General features: G+C 38.3%; 4 protein-coding genes across 8 annotated transcripts; 3 read left to right on the top strand and 1 right to left on the bottom strand.

The window, feature by feature from the left end:
* Nucleotides 1-758: 758 nt before the first annotated feature.
* LOC131334748 (annexin D3-like) lies at nucleotides 759-5,017 on the bottom strand. 4 transcript variants are annotated; one of them, XM_058369970.1, is made up of 6 exons: nucleotides 4,795-5,017; nucleotides 4,379-4,524; nucleotides 3,408-3,635; nucleotides 2,529-2,741; nucleotides 2,342-2,431; nucleotides 759-1,118 (listed from the first exon to the last, which is right to left on the bottom strand). In XM_058369970.1, the coding sequence occupies exons 1-6, from the start codon at nucleotides 4,868-4,870 to the stop codon at nucleotides 915-917; spliced, it is 957 nt and encodes a 318-aa protein (XP_058225953.1). In that variant the 5' UTR covers nucleotides 4,871-5,017; the 3' UTR covers nucleotides 759-914. The 4 variants fall into 4 exon arrangements, with proteins under 4 accessions (XP_058225953.1, XP_058225957.1, XP_058225955.1 ...); XM_058369971.1 differs by lacking the exon at nucleotides 759-1,118 and adding an exon at nucleotides 1,466-2,067 and having other exon boundaries at nucleotides 4,795-4,953; XM_058369974.1 differs by lacking the exon at nucleotides 2,529-2,741 and having other exon boundaries at nucleotides 4,795-4,953.
* A 4,022-nt stretch (nucleotides 5,018-9,039) lies between these two features.
* On the top strand, nucleotides 9,040-11,706 carry LOC131334746 (annexin D4-like). Its single transcript, XM_058369968.1, has 6 exons — nucleotides 9,040-9,196; nucleotides 9,869-10,038; nucleotides 10,249-10,467; nucleotides 10,598-10,822; nucleotides 11,098-11,169; nucleotides 11,277-11,706. The coding sequence occupies exons 1-6, from the start codon at nucleotides 9,112-9,114 to the stop codon at nucleotides 11,502-11,504; spliced, it is 999 nt and encodes a 332-aa protein (XP_058225951.1). The 5' UTR covers nucleotides 9,040-9,111; the 3' UTR covers nucleotides 11,505-11,706.
* A 1,227-nt stretch (nucleotides 11,707-12,933) lies between these two features.
* Nucleotides 12,934-17,755, top strand: LOC131334743 (F-box/kelch-repeat protein At3g06240-like). 2 transcript variants are annotated; one of them, XM_058369961.1, is made up of 3 exons: nucleotides 12,934-13,629; nucleotides 14,906-16,357; nucleotides 17,254-17,755. In XM_058369961.1, exons 2-3 carry the CDS (start codon nucleotides 14,913-14,915, stop codon nucleotides 17,336-17,338), a joined length of 1,530 nt encoding a protein of 509 aa, XP_058225944.1. In that variant the 5' UTR covers nucleotides 12,934-13,629; nucleotides 14,906-14,912; the 3' UTR covers nucleotides 17,339-17,755. The 2 variants fall into 2 exon arrangements, with proteins under 2 accessions (XP_058225944.1, XP_058225945.1); XM_058369962.1 differs by having other exon boundaries at nucleotides 12,934-16,357.
* A 2,080-nt stretch (nucleotides 17,756-19,835) lies between these two features.
* Nucleotides 19,836-21,942, top strand: LOC131334744 (F-box protein At3g07870-like). The gene is made up of 2 exons (XM_058369963.1): nucleotides 19,836-20,902; nucleotides 21,724-21,942. Exons 1-2 carry the CDS (start codon nucleotides 19,863-19,865, stop codon nucleotides 21,839-21,841), a joined length of 1,158 nt encoding a protein of 385 aa, XP_058225946.1. The 5' UTR covers nucleotides 19,836-19,862; the 3' UTR covers nucleotides 21,842-21,942.
* Nucleotides 21,943-22,481: the final 539 nt, after the last annotated feature.

The following is a 22,481-nucleotide window of genomic DNA, read 5'->3' as shown; positions in this document are numbered from 1 at the left end:
GCCGAATCGGTTGGTGCCCTAGGTTTTGTTTCTCCGAGAAGAAGACAAGAACACCAAACGCGAAAACGGCCGAGTCCAATTTTTAAAGGTCACGTGGAAAGCGTGATCCCCATCCACAATCCCATCTGCGTTGGGCGGTCTGCAAATAGAGGCGTGTCTCCGAACCACGATTGAGTTTATCCTGCTTATCAAAAGGCGGGTTCACTGTACACGCTTTGTTGCTAGTAACTTGTTATGTCTCTACTTCTTATCCTCCCGAAAGCATCTTTAGCAGACGCGACTTAGAGACCGTAGTTTTGAAATAATGCTTGAAAAACAGTGTTTTAATCTGAAACTATAAAATAAAAAATTGTATCTAGTTAACGAGCCTAATAAGTTTGAATTGGGCAAATATAGCTGTATCTATTTTTATGTCTACGGGAAAAATATGATATGAACTATCCGCGTTTTAGAGCCTTTCATGTAAATATGGCATAAAAGTGTGCATTGTTCTAGATTACAGCTTTTTACATGAATGAAGCACATTATTGTAATTGACTCCACTTCTCATTGCATTGTGAACGAAAAGATGACTCTCTCTTTTTTTTTTGAAAAAAAATTGTTTTTATTGGAAACAAAAAGTTTCAAACTCTAGTATCGATAAGAGCGCAGACTTCGTACGAAGAAATTATATGTTCCAACTAGGTGTGCATTGTTCCAGATTACTACTAATAACCTACGTGAATCAAAAAGTCTTAGCATGCAATTGTGACAACGTCTTTTCTTCGAAAAAGTTGATCTCCAAAAATAAAGTACAAACATATACAATAATCAAGTACTTAGCGACACACCGGTTACAATTTTATTCCAAGAGGTCAATGAAAAATTAAATCACGATTCCCGAAATGATACAAAAAGTAGATACATTACAGAGATCAGATTTTTGCTCCAAGCAAGGCCATCAAGAAGTTCCTATAGTCTCCTGAAGTGTCTTCTTTCACTGCATTGTCCATGCTAGTTTTGTTCACGTTAAAATACTCCCCTCTGATTTTCATCATGTCGATTTCAGCTCGGCTTACGATAGCTCGTGTTAACGAAACTTCATCTGTTCCGAGGCCAACAACAGAAGCTCTAATGACCTGGTAATTTTTGAAGCAGCAAAGGTATGAAGTTTTAACATATTTTCAAGACAGCACTCTTCAAGACTCAGCCAGCTTAGTTTCTATAAATTTCCACATTCAACAAAGGAAAATTTTCTAGCACCTGTGAAAGAGTCCTGCACTATGGATATTGTTGTGACAGCCATGAAGTAGAGGATTAACAAACCAACAAGCGATCAAAACAAAGACACGGAGATTTGTGTGGTTCCGCTCAAGCATAAAGTAAAAACATACTCCATAGGCATAGAGCGAGAGAGGATTCACTATGAACGATGAGAGATTACAAGGAGCAAGCTCTACTCGTAACTCTCAATGAAGGACCAAACGATATTCAAGGAGAAATCTCTAGTGGAACCGGCAAGGGAGACACAAACCTTCGGTGGAACCCAAAGAGACAACACAAAACCCTAATATCAAGCCCCAATAACAAAAGAGACGAAGAACTCCATAATAACACCCAACGGAGCCTCTCCTTAATGGACCCAAAAGGGACAAACCATAGGAACCCCACAAGGTCCCTATTTATAGGAAAGCACTAAAAATAAACATAAACCGACTTGGAATACGAATCCTAGTCACATAAGCCTAAACCGACTTAAACAAGGAATTCTAGTCACTTTCCAACAGATATGTACCCTTGTTATTATTCTGAAAAGGGTATAACTTGAACTAAAAAACCAACGACAATAACAAGCACTCACTTCCCTTTCCTTCCATTGAATTTCAGAAGGGAAGAAATCACATACTCTTCGCCAACTTCTTCCTCTCCTACGAGTTATCCAAACAAGGCCATAACTTCTCTTTTCCTCCAAATCTAACGCTTCCGCAAAACTAGCTATTTTGGCCACGAAATGTATCGACCAAGAAACTTCAACCTGGAAAAGTGCAATATTTTCTCCTTATGCAAGGTGAGCAGTTTCGAGTTCTCCTAAAAGGCATGTTAAAGTGGAATGGCATGAACTCAATTAAGCAAAATTAAAATAGGAGATCCAAAAGTTCTACATCATCCTCTTCCAAAATACTTTGTCAGCTTTCAATGCAAAATACTCCAATTTTCCCCCTCAAAAGCAAGAAAAGCATTTACAGTGGAAAATGATGATATCTCATCAAAGGAGAACATCGTTTAGCAAGAGCTGCAATAAAACAGAGAAGAAATACAAAATAATACTTATGGAAGTGAAGCAGTTAGATCAACCAAATACCTCGGCAAAGTGTTTTTCTGGGGCGTCTATGCACCAAATTACGACCCTCAATACCGATACTAAAAGGCCCTTTCCACAACTCTTGATGTCCTGTCAAGATTTCAGACTAAATAAATCAAGAACGAAACAGAAAACGGGAAACAGCCTCTATATGAGCTAATTGATATGCTGTAAATGAAAACTGAACCTGGTATATGGAATTTCCATACTTCTGCTGGTAGTACTGAAAAGTTGCTTTGAGCTGAAAAACATTCCTAGTACTAAGTATCCACAAAAAATCATCCAGGTCTAGATGCTTAGTTTCAATGGCCTCGCGCATTTTATCCGCTTCTAGAATTGCTACGATTGAATCCACCACTTCTTTGTCATATCTGTAAGAACTCACCAAACCCACTAGAACCTAAGCAACAATCCACGTCATGAGTTAAATGAAGGTTTTGCTGAATGAAAAGCAAATTTGTTGGAAATTCCATGGGAAAAGTATTTAAAGTTAGTGTTTCATAAATCATCAAAGGCTGACATCTCTGCGAAATTTGAGATGTAACTATGTTTATGAGTTTTTTCTTTTCCGTAGTTCTTGCAGTATTTATGGTATTTTAGCTAACAAAGGTTTTCTTTAATATGAAGTTACTGTATGTCATGGTTGTGAGAGAGATTAAGAGGATTATGCAATATGGTCTCATCTCACTTCATTGAGTTCTCTATGTTGAGGTGGTTTCCTAGAAGTATTGCTCATATACTGGAGATTCAGGAAGTTCTATCATTCACCTCAAATGAAATTGAAAGAGTATGAATACCTCAAAACGTTAAAGAAACTTCAAAACGCCACAACAACATGATAGTGTTCAAAAACTTTTTTGTACTTTAACAGAGACATATGGTCAACATCAAAGTTATATCCAACCGTTCCAAGTTATGAATGCTAAATGATTTCATACACCATTCATTAAATTGAAGTGATGACAAACTTAAGAGTGAAAGTTGATCAATTAAGAAGCAAAGATACTCGAAAGAAAATGTTTCTTGCTGTGTTTGTTTCTTGTTTCCAATATATACTCAACTTTACCTTTCTAACAGGTAGGGGGACATGGAATGTGATGTCTTCTTCAAGTGAGCAATCGAAGAGAGAACGGTATGCCTGCCTTACAGCCACCAGATGGTGAGGGGATGTTGCACATGCTATTTCAACTATTACTTGAAGTTGAGTGATGCCTTTCTTCCTTGATTTCAAAGCCTTATTCGCCAACCTTGCGTCCCTCTCAGGAGGGTCATATGTCCATAAGATTACAGCTTTCTGTTACCCAGTATAGACATTTATGGTAAAACATCCAATAAACTTGATTTGAAACAAAAACCTCATTTCTGATCTGACGACTATGAATGACCTTATGCTGGAAACACGTAAAATTTCACTAGTTTTTAGTTTGTTTTACAACAATAAGCAAGGGCAGAGCCACACTTAGTCCAGTGAGGTCACCTGACTCGTCACCCACTAGCTTCCATATTTACTAGTTCATCAATTTTAGTCTAATCCTCCCTGTGAATTTCATCCCAGAATTATGATAAAAATTGCCGCAATCATAGAGTAACCCCACTCAAATTATAACTATATCGTCCTTTTAATTCTATGATTTTGCTAACAACCACCCAATAAGCGTCATTATTACTCACTCAATGCTACAGAAGTAAGGATTCCAACCTTTTATGCATACTTTTTTGACATTAACCGCTGCCCTAGGAACAGTGGACCGTTATCATTTTGCTTTAATACTTTTTTGACATTAACCACATATCTCTATGTTGATTAACAAAAACAAAATAAATCAGCTACTTTTATAGGTATTGAACCCACCATCAGTCCGTCTGAGACTTCCGGCTCCGGCCCTCAAAACAAGACATAATCGATTTTATAACGCTCATTGCTAACATTGTAATAGTGGATTTCTTCTCATCAACTCAATTTTTAGATTCAACTACAGTAAAAATAATGCCTTCTATGGGTGGTGTAAATAGAAGTACAGAACAAGAAGAATATACCCTGAAATCACCAGAGAGTTCAGAGTGGAGTTGATCTATGAGTGATTCATTGTAAATCTGCTGATAAGCTTCTCTGATTTTCCCCCTTTGGAATGAATTTCTACACCCCAAAACCCTTATAATTGCCTTCTCGTCCGTTCCCCAACCTAACATTTACACAAACAAGTATCAGGAAAATTTACATACTGTCATGTATATAATACATGTATGGAGATACAGCATATACACATCCATTCATGACCCATATCCTGAAATTGAATATTCTTATCAATGAAATAACAAGACACGAAATTTACATATAATTCAAGAAAATTTAAGACCCTCCATTATCAATCATATGAAATCACCGGAAAAAGATAATCAAGGACACAGAGAGAGAGAGAGAGAGAGAGAGAGAGAGAGAGAGAGAGAGGGACCTTTGAAGGCCTTGTGGAGAGTGTTACAGTCTTCGGATGGAAGAGGAACATCATCTGGTACTCTGAGGGAGGCCATTATTTTCTTTCAGAATTTTGTCAAACAGACAAGACTTCAATATAAGTCGGTGTGAAATTTTAGGAAGTGTAACGGGCAGTCGGGCATGAGTGAAAGATACATGCATACATAAAAATTCTATCATAAAAAAACATAAAATGACAACATATGATAACAAATAACCGCATATGGTTCTTGGCTCTTTGTTCCGATGGGTCTTTTTTTTTTATTGTTAGTATAAAACAAAGTTTTCCTATCATTGATAATAATGATACAAAAGAAATTCTATAGAGATTCGATCGGATTTGGAGACGATTTTTTGACATGTGATTTTTTCACATTCATAACAAAGAATTCTTGGAGTCAAGTGAAGTTTGTCCGATCATTCACACTAGGACCTTGATAGTAGTCGAGGTTTGCGTTAGTGAACCCAAACATCCGATCTAAGAAAAAAACTCAACAAATAATGTTAATTAACCACGAAGAATTAAAAGGTGCAAGTATTATCATGAGCTAGACTTCATCTTAGCTTTTGACCTCGAAATCATCCTCAATGGCTTTATCAAACTATACCTACCATTCCACAAAATTTGCTTCCAACAATTGGAAGGTAGAGTGGGAACCCTAGGTGTGAAGGATTCATAAAGGTGAAGAATTCCTAGGCCACATGAGTATCACATGTGGCCATATATAGATGAAACCTAAAGCTAAAAGCTTTTCTTGGAAGAATTAAATGCTTTCATTCATTAGGCCCAACCATAAATTTTACTACTTAAGTGGCTACATGGAGTGAAGCTCTTGTCTCGTCTAAGGCCCCGTTCTGTTAAGGGTATTATTTTTTGGGAAATAATATTGTCACTCTAAAAATTGATGCAGACACTCCAAAAAAACAAAGGAAAATGACTTTGGAATTACCCTGATTTTGGAGTGTCTGCATCAATTTTTGGAGTGCCAATATCATTTCCCTATTTTTTAAATACTTATTATTTTTCATTTTACGAAACATGTCATTCTCTCACAATATATTACCTTTAATTCAAAAAATAAGTACTTATTTTAATTAGCGGCCTAAATATCTCGCTTTCTAAGCATGGGCCTACGCATGCATGTGTGAATACATATGGGATGTCAAATGTGCATTGAATAAAACACTGACTGGATTAGTAAGGCCCAACCCCCAAACCCCCCCCCCCCCCCCCCCCCCCCCCCCCCCAAATTAAAGATAGCAATCTGTTAGACCAGCTCATTTATTTTTTGCTTTGTTCTATCCCTTAGTTGTATGCAAAAATACAATCCTCAAATTTAAGCCTTGGAGAGATTAAAGAAACACCCAAATATCGATCTAACAGCGAAGTACCTTCTGGAATAGGAAAGACATTCAACATGGCAGCCTTAACATCGAATGTTACACCAAAAAAGAAAACCTGGCTCTTTTTGCATATTAGATATTAATCGGCATTTGTTTTTTTATGATGGTTAATGTTTTCGATGAACTATACATAAGGAACAAGTTTCGATCATTGAAATAAATCCTTCTCGTGTTCGCGAAACCCAAACTGTTCGGTGCAGTCCCCAAAAGAATCCTCCTCCTAAATCCTAATTGAAAATGCTCTTGTAGTCTTATATTTATGGATTGGTTTAGTGATCAATATTTGAGATTTAGAAATTTGCTATATTCTGGGTTTGAAGCTTTGAAACTTCTTTGGTGTTATCATCTCCGGTGATGACAATCTATATGATGCTTTCTCTCGATTTTTGATAGGATTCCCTCTAGTGACAGTGAGATTAATCCTCCAAAAACTAATTCTGACACTGATCCGAGCACGTTGAAGTCTACAAATATTGGGTCTGAAATGCCCCGTCCTTTATGCCTCGAGCGTGCTTCAGGCCCACATGCATTTGGTTAGAGGATAGGAGTTGGAGATGTGGGACAGGAAGGGACAAGTTAACATCAGGTAATGCATCTATCTCAACGTGACAAACGTGACCGATCGACTGCAATTGTCCTATTGTCACACGGGAAAAAAAAGTTACTAATCTGTCTTTTTTTTCTTCTTCTTAATCTTTTGTAACCGAATTTCCAAGCAACTTGCGCGCACCGCGATTGATTTCGGGGCCGGCCGGACCTATTTCTAATGGCCCCAAAGTTTGAAATGTTTAACCTTTGTAGGATTCGAACTTGCGACCTTTTTGGGAGGTAAGCCATTTAATTGCATTCTTATACTCTCATTTGGCCAAACTCGTGGGGATTTACTAATCTGTCTTCTTGTTGGTCACTTGACTTGCCAAATGTTGACCTACGTGCCCCATATGTGAAACAGTTAGGTAATGTCCCCATAAATAGGACATATTTTAGCAAAAGATTCTGCAACGAAAGTTAAAGAAATCGCATTCTTAAGAAAAATTATGCTGGAATTCCAACTACTCAACCAACATTCATAGTACCACAACGCTACACATACAACACCAAACACAACCTCTCACATATATGTAGGACTCATATGTACGTGAGAGGTTGTATTTGGATTGTTGTGTGGGGTAGCATTTTTGTTCATCGTAATAGAACTGTAGTTGTAGCATGTAGGTGTAACTGCATTGAACGGGACTTTTTCGGTGGTGTCCTAACTAGCTATATATGTATCACATATTTATGTGAATTCTATACATTTTTTTTGGCCAAAATTGCATGAACGCGTGAAGAAACAAGCGAGCCAGGGCACTAGAACGTGTTGTTAATGCCGCCTGGGGACTGAATTTTCCACTTTCCCGGCGCAGAGCGGTGCTGTTCTCATTTATCTCTGGAAAACACAATTACAAGAACCGAAAGGAAAAAAATTCACGGGACCGGCCCATCGGAAAGGAAAACACAGTCACACAATTCACGTGACCGGCCCATCGGAAAGGAAAACAAACCCCTATTTCAAACAAAAATATATATTCGTACCTGGGCCTACGTACGTACTACGTTCAATGCAATGGTGCACGTACGTAACGCTGGCTTGTGCTTAGCTGGGCGTCCCAACTCCAAGAGTCCAAGTACCTCCTACTGGTACTACTTTCCCAACCCCTAAACCATTAATAATGAGCTGAAAGCTACCAGTCAGCGTGATCCGTATAAGATATCACATGAACTATCTAATCTTTGTGTTTGGTAAGTGTGAAACAATGTGAGGTGCATGGCACTTGCTCCATCTGATACTACTCTTTGGCCTCCTATTGGGAGGCATGCGGATCGGATTTATGGAAAGACGTCGAATCCTCTTTTGGCCGGTTGTCAAGTTATACTGATTTTCCTCGATCTAACCCCCATGTATACGATGTTGGTTTAAAAAAAGTGGGAAACAATGAAAAAACGTGTAACATAATAAAAGTATCAATACAAGTCTCTAGATCAACTCTCGTTACTTATAGTAAGTTTCCAGGCCACTGGGTAGAGATTTAGGTTTTGAATAGAGGGGGAGGGGCGAAACTTAGAACTTGGAATTTCACATATTCACGTGGTTGTTGAATTTTTAAGTTGCCCTTAGATATGGTGTGAAATTCAAGCATGAATAATATTCTCCAAGCAAAACATCTATGATTTGTCAGTATGGAATATCATAATTTGCAAGTGATATGCTTGCTATTTTGACCCTGCAATAGAACTCTTAATTTAACATAAATTTCTTTTGTTTTAGTTTTTGATCCCATATATCCAAAATTCAAGCTCCGCTCTGCCCTTCTGCTTGGAAAAACATACACACATAAAAAGGAGTAATTGTTTCCCGCTACATCTTAACACGTTTGTTTTTATGTATGATAAATATTCTATTTTTTGAAATCTGGAGCCCTTGCCATCCAACCATTTATTTTATACAATTTAGCAAATTTTTAATTGTAATCACAGTTTTTAAGTTTTTTAAACCTGTAAATTGCATGAAACACATGCAATAAAAAAGAAAAAGAAAAAAGGAGAGGTTACGAAACGCACATTTATTGTTCCATTATCATCACATTATCTCTAACAAATAAAAAAATTGAAAAAAAAAAAAAAACAGAGAGACAGGGTTCATTGATTTCTTCATTTAAGCATGTCATTTATTATTTTGTGAATTTCCGGGAAAGAAAAACAGGAATCCAAAAAGACAGAAATACCCTTGCAGACTCGTACTAGTATAAATATAACATACGCAGTGGGTTCTCTCCTCCCACCTCAATCCTCTGTTTGCCTCAAGGCTCTCTCCCAAACACAAAAAAAAGAAGATAAAATCATTTTTCAGAAAATGGCTCTGTCAAACTCAAACTCAAACGCAAATGCGTTACCGGTAGCTTCTAATGAGATTGAAGCCCTTACCAAGGCTTTATCAGGTTCTCTTAATTTCCTCCTCCTTAATTTTCCCAAAATTATGCTAATAAATGAACTATTTTTTTTTCCCGAATTAATGGTCGATTTCTCCGAATGTTTGGGCATGATCATGTGATTAAACGCCAACCCTTTTGTTGCTTTTCCGGGGCTTGGGCGGCATATGATTCTCGGGTAGTTGGGTACGAACTTTGTTGGGATGTTTGCCCTGGATTGATCCGTTGTGATGCTAGTATTTTTTTATCACTATTATTTTTGTTTCTTTTGATCACTGGTACGTTTTTCAGAGCAATATTTTTTTGCTCATTTTGTTTCTTGGTAGATTTATTTTTATATTTTACCTTGATACTAAATCATCTCGTTCTTTTCTTTTCTTTTTTTTTTTTAAGAATATTCATAGGCCAGTGATGATCAACTTACTCATTTTTTATTTCGGTTCCAATTCTATCAGTTCCATTTCATTTTATGATATTTTAACGGTTTTTTCTTTCATTTAGTTTTGTTCTTTATTTTTTATGTTACTATGAATAAGACGTTTATTAAATTTTCTCTTTATGCCACTTACAGTTTCCATAACTTTAAATTCCTAGTTGAGCAAATTATTTTCCGAAAATAATTAACAGAAAATTATTCCTATTCTTTTCTTCTTTATTTTTCTTTTCTTTTTCTTTTTGAAGGTTTTGGAGTGGATGAGAAGTCAATGGTATCAATACTGGGGAAATGGCATCCTGAACAGAAGAAATCCTTCAGGAAGGGAACCCAATTTTTCGTACAAGATGAACGTCTTTTCGAGAGGTGGATTGACCGACACGTGGAACAGCTCAAACACGAATTTCTACGGCTTAAGGTATTGTATACATGGCTTCGGATCATCTCCAGTTCAAGTTTTGAACTGGACAGTTCAAATCTGGACCATGCATTGATATAATCAATGGTTCGGATTTATTTATGCGAGCCACTGATTGCTAGACGATCCAGATTTGGACTTTTCCCTCCAATAAGATTTTACACACCATAAGATGCCGAGCACCTTATTTTTTTTGGTCACGTTAACCAGAGTGCTGTGGTGCTATGGACAATGCACCCGTGGGAAAGAGATGCGCGTTTGATGAGAGACGCCGTGATCGACGGTCCGAAGTCATACAACGTGGTGATAGAAATAGCCTGCACTCGATCTTCGGAAGAGCTTTTGGGAGCAAGAAGAGCTTACCATGCCCTCTTCGACCGCTCCGTCGAGGAAGACATTGCATATAACGCCGATGGCGTTGAACGGAATGTGAGTTAACATCATTAGCATTAGCAATATTTATGTTTAGCATTGAGGCATGGAACAATTTTTTGTTTAAAGTGAGAGGTCTCATGCCCTTGCAACATGCATATCATTCCATGCTCTGTATTGATCACAGTTATTGGTAGCACTGGTCAGTTCGTATCGCTACGAAGGTCCGAGGGTTCACGAGGACACCGCGAAATCGGAGGCCAAGACTCTAGTTTCTGCCATTAAAAATGCTCTGAAGAAGAATCCAATGGAAGATGAAGTGGTGGTGAGGATACTGTCAACAAGAAGCAAGCTCCACCTTAAGTCGGTCTTCAAACACTACAAGGACATCTCTGGCAAGACCCTTGATGAGGTACCAAAGCCCTGCTTTTACAAGACCCTGGATCCATGTATTATTAGGTGCACAACAAATCACTGGCCCTATCCAATGAACTTGACCAAGCAAAATTGTGGTTTAATAAAGTTCCGTAAAGTTTCGATCACCGTGCTTAATTGCACGGTAACGAGGGATTGGGTGACAAAATAGAAGTACTAATGTGGACTCTTTGGTGCCACGGGTGTCGATGCTATTGCATCGGCTCGAACCCATAACCTTTTTGCTTACATCTTTTCTTGTTTATTATTCAGGATGTTGTCGCTCCATCAAGCTTAAAACACACCGTGCAATGCCTATCTACTCCTCATACTTACTTCATCAAGGTGAGCCAACGCAGCGACAAAAACGCTTAAATCATCCCATTCCATTCACTACTTCGACAATTTTTTTTGTATATTTTGAACGTATTTTTATCGATCGTTTGTTTCAGGTGTTGGATGCGGCAATGAATTCAGGCGCAGACGAGAACACGAAAGAGGGGTTAACCAGAGTCATAGTAACCAGAGCAGATGTTGACATGAGAGTTATAACAGAAGAATATCACAAGCAAAACGGAGTTGCTCTGAACCAAAAGATTGAGCAAATTGCAAAAGGAAGCTTCAAGGATTTCTTGCTAACTCTGCTTGCAAGAGGAGGCCCAATCCAATTGAAGAAGTGAACCCCTAATATTTTGGCATCAACCAATGAGGAGTTCTGTTTTTTTGTCGGCATTTTTCTTGGTTCTTTTTTTTTTTTTTTTTTTTCGCATTAGGACTTGTTATGGATATTAGTTGTATCCTTTATTTGGGGCTCGTCTCTAGCTAGCAGTAGTAACAACAAGTTCATTCCAGTAATAAGACGCGAGGGCGTGTTCCATTTCATGGATGTGGTATAAGAATCTCAAGATGAAAACTATGGTTGAGAAATGGAAAAAACACGCGTAAAAGCCGCGTCATTTACGTACTCAAATTCAAGCGACTCAAGATTTTATCCAGAAAGTGCACTTGGACCACAAGAAATGAAATTTATGGAGATTTTTTTTTTTTATAAAAAATCAATTTCAACAGATATCAATATGTATGTTCTTTGGATTCGTAGGAGCAAAATTGTAAAACTGAGCTAATTTTTTTATAGAACCCCTAAATAATTATTTTAAAATTTATGAATATTTTTATATATTATTGTGGAGCCCGAATGGGTCCCATGCAGCTTGTGGTGATTCTAGCATGATTGAAAAAAGTATGAGTAAGGAGGAGGGAAATATCTTTCCTCATAAATATTTGGAACCAAAGAGAGAATTAAAAAGAGTATAAAAGTATCGATTGAATTGAGAAAATTCTGAAAGGACAAATAATCCGATTTCAACTAATGTACCCAATTACTTAATTAAATTTGTTCTCAACGTACATAATTGACATTTGCTAATTAACGCCCCCCCCCCCCCCCCCCACACACACACACACAAAAACAAATTAAGCAATTTTTTCTAGACCTTAACCCTAATTAAAGTTATCACGTGATTCATGTTGATGAGAGCGTGAGGGGGACAGCGTGCTGTGTAGGCACATTTCTATAGAGGCGTAGCAAAAGTTAGCGGCCAGTAGCAAAGGTTTGTGGCCAAAACTCAAATAGAACTGTGTTTGCGGATCACGTTTTTTGTGTAAAAGAAGAGGTGCGAAGAGAATTTCTTCCCATCTTATCCGCCTACGATAATATCTTCCAGAAACTCTTCCCACTCATCACTCACCTATGGCTCTCACCGTCGGAGCCGGGGCCAGGCGGCGACTTACACCGGCCAGCAATTTCTCCGCCGTGCAATCCTCCTCTCCCCACCACCACTGCCATCACAAAGCTCGAGTTTGAATATTACAAGAGAGTCCAAGAAGTGGTTTAACGCTTGCGCTCCCGCATCCATTTGTGCATTATGTGACTTAGGCTAAGACACGAACGAAGCATTTGTTTTTTTCGAGATTATTTACCCACTAAAGTTTCTCTCCGGTTTCCCGCCAGGAAAAAAACCCCTCCTTAAATTCTTTCCACTGATATTTCGAGCCATAATTCTCTGTTGAGACCCCCGGTGTTCGAGTAAACTCTCTCTCTCTCTCTCACAAACAAACTAACACATTTACAATATTGGTTAGACGCAAGTGTTGGACATGAGGATTATGATCCTGATTTGTCAATTGTATCTTCTGTTGTAACACTCATATTGCTTGTTTATCTATTGTTGAATTTCGGCTCGATTTTGGAGTTCGCAGCCTCCATAGTTCGAACCAAGGTTTTGGAGGTCCGGACCAGTGCTTGTTACGCGTTTCTGGAGCAATCTGTTATTTTGGCCCGCGGTTTGGTCCGGACCAATTCGTCCGGACGAACCTCAGCACCTTAGGGCGTTCGGACCTCGTCCTGACTTTGTCCGGACAAACTTCGGCTGATTGTTCCAGATTTGATCGTCGCTCTCTGATATTTTGATCCGGACCGCCGTACACTTGGTCCGGACCAGCGGGCATGCAGAACAGAGCGTTTGACTTCTTTTTTAGGGTTTTTTTGGGGGCTCCAAAGCCCAATATGATTAGGACTTGTTAGGTAACTTATCTTTGGGTATAAATACACTTGTTATGCCTCTTTATTGGTATGAGAGCAAATATATTAGGCAATTGATTAAGCTTTGAGAGAATTGCCTCCTTGTTTTGGCTTTTGGCAGGAGAGAGTTCTGCAGACTTCTTCTTTGTAGCTCTCTTTGAGCATTCGTATTTGATTAGTGAAGCCATCGATCGATTGCCTGTGGACTAGGCTTACATCCCAAAGTAAGACCGAACCACGTATATCTGTGTGCCTGTCTCTCCTTTTGTTTGATTTCTCTCTCCTTCTCTCACATTTGGTTTGATTAGATTGGTTTGCTTCACACATCTGTTTGTTTTTCGATTCAATATTCGTAATCAGTGTCTGTTTGTTCGGCTTCCACACAACATCTATTTCTTACCATGATTAGGTTCGTCTAACTGCATCTGTTTCTATTCTGAAATTGGCATTTTCTCTCCTTTTTTCGTTACTATTTCAGTTTTCTAAAATCAATTGGGATTTCTTAGTCGTTGTCTGTATCGCTGAATCGTTGTTTCCTTTCGTTTCATCTTAGATCTATGGATGGTGTACAAGAGTTTATTAGGTTAGGGACTAAGCCTAACTTTTTTTTATTTTATATTAAAATAAGCTGTAGTACCCTACCCCAACCCGACTCTCACCATGAATAGAAGTGTCAACATCCTCTAGAGTTGAACTCACAATCTCATTGCACTAAAATACAGCTACACAATCGTTAGGCTCAACTGTAGTACCCATTTTTCGCTGATAATGGCGTGGATAATTTTATGTTCTGTTGTACATCCCTTTTAGATAAGGATTAAGCTTATCTTGAACGTCATCTATGGTTTCTGCAACTATCTCTGAGGCGTCACAGTTAAACACAAAAATGAAATGTTGAAAGATTTTACGCAGTTTCTCACTTTTGTTGTTAATTTTCTTGTTTTTGAACTTGGTTTTCTTGATACTTTGTTCCATGTTATTATACTAACCCCAACCCAAGGGCCAACGCAACCCATCAATAAAAGTATCAACATGCTCTATGTAGGAGTTGAACTCACAATTTTATTGCACTTAAATACAACTACACAATCCTTGGGCCGACTATCCCAGTTAGGCTCAACTTGTAAATTTGTAGATTTATTAATGGCGAGGATAATATTATGTTCTGTTGTACAACCCTTTTAGATAAGGTTTAGGCTCATCTTAAACGTTCTCTATGGTTTCTGCAACTATCTGAGTGTATATCCGCATTCAAAATTAACCACAAAAAGGAAATTTTCAAAGATTTTTCGTAGTTTCTCACTCTTGTTGTTACTTTTGTTGTTTTTGAACTTAGTGTTACTGATACTCTGTTCCGTGTTATTCTGTAGATAGAAAAACTTACATATTTTTTATCATTTCAGTTTTAATGAATCAATTGAAACTGCTGATAAGTCATTGCGTTTGAGGCTTGGTCCTTTATGAAATGCAATACCTTCAACCAGGGTTTTTTTTTGGCAGAGAATCCATGAAAAGAGGAAGAAACCCGAGGGCTTTCAATGCACATGAAGTTGACAAAGAATTGGATGAACTCAAAAAACATGGAAAACTGTATTTGGGTCCGTCCATGGCAGACCTCCCAAGGCCTCTCTCCTTGTGTATTCTGCTAAGACTCCCTACAAAGAGACTACTAGTATGCAGATGTGTTTGTAAGACTTGGCGAAATATAATATCTGACCCTCAATTTGCAAAACTCCACTTTTCGAAGGCAGAGGCGTTTCCTCTTGTCCGATCTTTATCCCCTACCCACATATCAAGAAACCTTTACTTGGTTGAGCCACCTGAACACAGCTCTGGTTTTGATCTGCGTGACTGCTGTGATTGTTATGGATATTCTTCGTCCGAGTGCCATTTTCACATGAAGCTTGAAACCAAGTTAAAGATCCCACTTCGAAATGAGGAACTAGCGATGAACAGTGAAGGGGATGTGAATGTGAGTGGTAACTCTAAAGGTGGGGTTAAACGAAAGCGGTGCATCAAGTTGAGGCCCAAGGATCACAAGCTCAATTTGGTGAATTCTTGCAATGGGTTTCTTTGTTTGTCTGAGCCATCAAGGAATGATCCTGTTGTCGTGTGCAACCCAATCACTGGGGAGTTTATAAACCTTCCGGTCCTTACATCAGCAGATGAGAGTTTTTCTAGAAAGTTTTGGGATTGTGGTTTAGGATTCAGTCCAAAGACAAATCAGTACAAGGTGATTAGGATGTTTGATCAACAAGAACAGGTCAATGAACGTATTCGTGATCCCATTACAGGCAGGGAAAGTTTTAGTCCAAGGGTGGCTGAGATACATACATTGGGAACGGAGTCATGGAAAAGAATTGGGTGCGCACCTTCATCAACGTACGGATATAAGCTCGAATTCCCCTCTTATCTTAATGGTGCTCTTCATTGGCTTGTTATGGACTACAATAGCTCTGAATATATAACTTCTTTCAATTTTGACAAGGAGATATTCCAACCAATTCCACCACCTCCACTCGAACGTGGCATGATTGGCTGGGAGTGGGAGACTATGAAGGACATTGCGTTGGGTGCATTGAAAGACAGGCTTTGCATATGTCATCATGATTATGTTTCTTTTGAAATTGAGGTATGGGTGATGAAAAAATATGGTGTCCGAAAATCTTGGAAAAATGTGTTTCGTATTGATACCACAACTAAGGAGTCAAGGTGGCTTCATGGCGTGTATGAACCGATAAGTTACTTGAGAAACGGATCTATCCTGTTTTTTCATCGTTTTGCCAATGCTGTGGTTTATTATAATGCCAAAGGGCGGTTCAGTTCTCTCAAGTTTCTGAAGATTCGTGGGGTTAAATCTAAATATGAAGCAATTGCTTATACTCCAAGCTTCATCTCACTCAATAATGCAGTGATAGGAGATAATCTGGCCACGTTGAATGTCGCGTCAAGGTAAAGGTCTACTAGTGCCCTTACCTTCATTGCACTTATTTGCTTGTGCTAGATGGGTTTTTGCTCTCCCTCTAATCCTGGTTATACATTCTGTGGTTCCTAGGAACTTGTTTCTATGACCTTTGATGGCTACTTTTGGGAAAATTGCTTAGGAACAAAAGTTTGTGATGATTGTCTAATACATACTGTACATATACAACATAATTCATTCACCGACCTATGAAAGGGCTTCTGATTTACCTGAGGTATTGAAATGTGTTCAATGTTTAATATGTTAGAAGATAATTGTTTAATGTTTACGTATCGAAAATTCAGAAGTGGCATGACACAGCAATTCCTGTTGGTTTTCTGCTATTCTGATCCATGAATTTGTGGGAACCAAGTGGCATTATGATTAGTTCTTGGTCTCTTCTGGCTACAAGGTCTCAGCTTATTAGTGCAGTAATTGGATTCTCTTTTGAAACCTCTCTACTATCATAGAAGGTACGAACATGAGTGTTTGGTGTTTCACTTATTTTTTTACAACCCGCCACACACACCCCCCCCCCCCCCCCAAATGATTGGGAACTATGTGTGGGTTTTGTTGTAATGCTGTTTTAATGCAGAAGTTGCCATTAAAAATGGTTTTCTATTTTGTTTCTCTCTCAAGTGATTCAGTTCCTTGGGCTTCCATTTTGGCTAACTTGCTTTATTTTTGGCATCTCTCCCTTCTTCACCCTCTCTCAACAGGTTCAACTGAGGTTTTTTTTCTTTGGATTTTCCGAAAATCTTATTGGAGTTTAACAATTAATGTACTAGCAATCTTAGTGCCTTGCGATTTCCAAAGTCACGATTCCTAACAGATTCAGATCGGTTTGTTCAAAACCCCGCTGTTGACAATAGAACTGTTCATGTAGGTGTGCAGGAATGAAACTGCAGGGCGAGACCAAAGCTCTTTTCTTAAGAGAGGAAGATGAAGATTGGGATTCGGATTTTGATTAGTCATCCGATCCTGATAATGACGTTACTGACTAGCTAGTGCTGGTTGCAAAATTGATGAAGGGGCGAGTAATGGAGGCACAATTTATGCAGCCAATAAGAGTGTTGAGTTTTTGCAGTTCAAGCTTATATCGAGAATCCTTTCCATTCTCATTTCTGAACTTCTTGTTTTGGTTTCTTTGAGCTTGTTTTTGGATCAAGGATTTGGAGGAAAAGGGAAATTAAACGAAAACCGTATTGCTGGCGTTCTGGATTCAATATCTTGTTTTCACTGTACTTTTCTTTTGCCTCTATGAATCAGGTTTTGCTAATCCTTGATCCAAGTATGTATCAGCTGAAGACGGTTCGTGGGGATAGAAAGACATAACTTTTGTGGGTTTGAACTTGTTTAATATGTTATTTCCACTATCTAATCATCCACCGCTCGGGCTCTCTATGGAACTCTTTCAAAATTCTGTATTTCTCTTGAAATGTGCACAGGGCCTGCATATTTGCCTTGACTGTGATTTCATCCACTGCGAAATTGTTTTATTTCTGGATTCTGGGTAGTAGCATCCATGTGTGGATTCATTCCCGGTCTTTGTTTTAATTCTTTCGTTCTGCTTTTGTGGAGTAGTTTGCAATCTTTCTAGAGTTTCGATTGATCACGCTTTTCTATCCAATTAGTCAACCTTTCAAATGCTTGGTTTTATTTAGGTTCAAGTCCCGGTTTGTTTTTGTTAAGAGAAATTTGTAAAATAGAGAATATTTGTGTGCTTAGTTTGTCTCTTTTAAGTTCTCAAAACCTCCCTCACTCTCCTGATTTCTTTCATAGCAACTGATTATATAAAACTTGTTGAAACATCCCTCCAAACATAGGTACAACAAACTTAGACTTTCAAAGCAAGAACTTAGTGAAAACAAAGACTTTTGATTACAAATAACTAGGTAGACTCTTAAGAGCCTAAGGAGACAAACTAAGCATATCCATATTCTCTATTCTATAAATTACTCAAACAAATGATCTACAACATATTCCTTCCATATACATACCCGTCCTTCAGTCGGTTCCTCCTCATAATATATTCACCCAAAATTAATCTGGCTTGCAAACGGCAAAGAATATGAGGTAAGGCAATTGGTGCTTTTATTTGAACTCAAAACAATGAACCATTTAACCGTTGAAACAAAAAAAAAATTCTCAGATTCAAAAATTGATTGAAATATATCTTTAAAATTGATTGAATTTCCTGACTCAACCTTATATTAAATTGAATTTTACTCAAATTTTAACATGAATTAATGAATATTTTAATCTTTTAGTCTAATCTTTGAAAGTTAATTTTCCTCTCTCAAATCTCTGAAAGTTAAGTTTTTACATAATCCTTCGATAGGCCCTTAGCTCCTGCTCTCAATTATCAATCTATGCTCGCGTTTTCAATCTTCGCTCTCGCAAATTTTAATAGTTTGAGATATTTTTACAAGAGATGATTGAGCTTACTCCGTCCATTATGTGACATTGACTATGCCATTACGATTGTACTCAAATTTATGCTTGAATTTAAGTTTAACCAAAATTTTCAATAAAAGTATAGGTACAGGATGCTCAGATAAATCAAGAATTAAAGAATAATCTCCCACGAACGAAGAAATTGAATCATGCGGATCAAAGAAAAGAAAAGAAAAGAAATTGAATTGAATCACAAGGAAAGTGGGTCCTGGCATCTTTGCACCCGTTGTTTTTCCCGCCAACGTATTTTTAATTTCCCGCCAGAAAAACAAAAATCCAATCCTTTTTACTCTCTCTCTCTCTCTCTCTCTCTCTCTCTCTCTCTCCAATGTGCATCTGTTCGTCTGTCAAGCCAAATTTATACTGGTAACTCTCTCTGTCTCTCTGTCTCTCTCTCTAGTTTACTATGGCTCTGATTTTATTGGTAGTTCATAGGGGTCCTCTGATGTAAGATACGAGGATTCAGATTTGGATTTGATGATTTTAAAAGTTTATCCGTAGTTTCTCAACTTTGTTGTTAATTTTTCTTGTTTTTGAACTTATTTTTATCGTTACTTTGTATTATCCCGTAAATAGATTTACGGAAGCAATTGAAACTGCTAAAAAGTCATTGCCTTTGAGGCTTGGTCCTGTTATCTGCAGAAAACCCATGAAAAGAGGAAGAAAACCTAGGGGTTTCAACGCCGGTAAAGTCGAAAAAGATATGGATGAATTGGGAAAACAGCAGAAACGGTATTTGGGTCCTTCAATAGCAGACCTTCCAAGGCCTATCTCCTTGAGTATTCTGTTAAGACTCCCCACAAAGAGGCTACTAGTATGCAGATGTGTTTGTAAGACTTGGCGAAATATATTTTCCGACCCTCAATTTGCAAAACTTCACTTTTCAACAGCCGAGGCATTTCCTCTTGTCCGATCTCTATCCCCTACCCACATATCACGAAACCTTTACTTGGTTGAGCCACCTGAACACAACTCTGGTTTTGATCTACGTGAGAACTGTGATTGTTATGGACATTCTTTGTCCGGCGCCATGTTCACATGAAGCTTGAAACCAAGTTAAAGATCCCACTGCGCAACGCAGAACTGGCGATGAACAATGAAGGTGATGCGAATGTTAGTAGTAACTCTAAAGGTGGGGTTAAACGAAAGCGGTGCATCAAGCTGAGGCCCAAAGATCACAAGCTCAATTTGGTGAATTCTTGCAATGGGTTTCTTTGTTTGTCTGAGCCATCACGGAATGATCCTGTTGTCGTGTGTAACCCTATCACTGGCGAGTTCATAAACCTTCCAATTCCTACACAAGCTGATGAGAAAACTAGACGTGTTAGTGACTGTGGTTTGGGATTCAGTCCAAAGACAAATCACTACAAGGTGATTAAAATTTTTCATCTACAGGAATGGGTTTACGAACAGGTTCGTGATCCCATTACAGGCAGGGAAAATTATAGCAGAAGGGTGGCTGAGATACATACATTAGGAACGGACTCGTGGAAAAGGATTGGGTGTGCACCTTCATCAATGTATGGCTATAAGCTCGAATTCCCCTCATATCTTTATGGTGCTCTTCATTGGATTCTTAAGGACTACAATATCTCTGAATATATAGCTTCTTTCAACTTTGACAAGGAAATATTCCAACCAGTTCCACCACCTCCACTGAGACGTGGTATCATTAGCTGGGAGAAGATGGAGAACATTTCGTTGGGGGTATTGAGAGACATGCTTTGCATATGTGACCATGATTCTCATGTTTTTAAAATCAATATATGGGTGATGAAAAACTATGGTGTCCAAGAATCTTGGACAAAAGCGTTTCGTATAGATGCCACGACTAAGCAGTCGAGGTGGCTTCGGGGCGTGTACGTACCAATAAGTTACTTGAGAAGTGGAGCTATCCTGTTTTTTCATCGTCTGGCCAATGCTGTGGTTTATTACAAGGCCAAAGGGCGGTTCCTCAAGTTTCTAAAGGTTCAAGGGGTTAAATCTAAATATGAAGCAATTGCTTATACTCCCAGCTTCATCTCCATCAATGACGCAGTGATGGGAGACAATCTGGCCACATTGAATGTCGCATCAAGGTAAAGGTCTACTAGTGCCCTTACCTTCATTGGACTTATTTGCTTGTGCTAGATGGGTTTCTGTTTTCCCTCTAATTCTGGTTATATGTTCTGTGATTCTTAGAAACTTGTTTCAAAGCCATTTGATGGCAATTTTGGGGGAAATTGCTTAGGAACAAAAGGTGTTGACGAGTGAGTGTCTAACACATACTACACATATACAACATACTTCATCCAGAGGCAGAGACCCATGGAGGGGCTTCTGAATTACCCGAGGTGTTAAAATGTGCTCAATCTGAAGATCAAATTATTTTGGTTATGTATCTAAAATTCGAAAGTTTGACACAGTAATTCCGGTGGGTTTTCTTTTCTGATTCATGAATTCGTGGGAACCAAGTTGCATTATGATTAGTGCTGGCTTTCTGCTTGCTACAAGGTCTCAGCACATTAGTACAGTAATGGAATTCTCTTTTGAACCATCTCTACTGTCATATAAGAGGAGAACACCAGTGTTTGTTGTTTCCTTTGATTTAACGTTGTGTGATGCTGTTTTTATGAAGAAGTTGCCATTAACATCGGTTTTCTGTTTCGATTCTGTCCCAACTGCTTCATCTCCTTTGTCTTCCATTTCAGTTAACTTCCTTTATTTTTGGTCTTTCTTCCTTCTTCACCCTCTCAACTGCTTCAACTTCGTTCTTTTTTACGTTTTCTTACTACTTTTTGGATTTTGTCGAACGATGAACAGCGGTTATAGTACCTTGGGATTTACAACAACATGATTCCTAAGAGGTTCAGATTGGTTTGTTCAAAACTCCAGTGTTGACAATGGAACTTTTGTTTAGGTGTGCAGGGTTGAAACTGCAGGGAGAGACCAAAGCTCTTTTCTTAAGAGAGGAAGATGAAGATATGGATTCAGACTTTGATTTGTCATCTGATCTTGATTCTTCAACAACCGACTAGCAAGTGCTGGTGTTGAGACTGATGGAAGGGGCGAGTAATGGAGGCAAAATTTATGCAGCCAAAAAGAGGGCTCAGGAGTTTTGGCAATTACAAGCTTATATTGGGACTCATATCTGTTCTCCTTTCCAAAGTTCTTGTTTTGGTTACTTTAAGGTTGTGTTTGGATCCGTTTCAAAAAAGGTTGTGTTTGGATTAAGGATTTGTAAGAGGAAAAGGGAAAGCAAAGGAAAACCTCAACACAAGGGATGGTTCAGGGGGATAGGAAGTCAACTTTTTGTGGGTTTGAACTTGATTAATAGTACTCCCTCCGTCACAAATTCTTTGTCCGGTCTGCAAAACGGAGTGTTAAAAATAATACAATTTTTTTTAAAAAAAATTCAAATTCTTTTCACAAATTAAAAATATTCATTGATATCTAGTGGAGTAAGTTGTTGAAAAACTTTTGATTTTTTCTTTTAAAAATTGTATTATTTTTAACATTCTATTTTGCGGACCGGACAAAAAATTTGGAACAGAGGGACTACTATGTTATTTTCACTATCTAATCATGCATGACATCGGCTATTGGATGTGTCTCTTGAAAAATGGTTGCTTTCGTACATGCTCGTATGAATCTTTCTTAGACCTTGACATGCAAATG

This window comes from Rhododendron vialii, chromosome 7a (genome assembly GCF_030253575.1).
Source record: "Rhododendron vialii isolate Sample 1 chromosome 7a, ASM3025357v1".
Classification (NCBI taxonomy): Eukaryota; Viridiplantae; Streptophyta; class Magnoliopsida; order Ericales; family Ericaceae; genus Rhododendron; species Rhododendron vialii.
Note: the sequence above shows the minus strand (reverse complement) of the source record. Positions and strands in the feature narration are given on the sequence as shown.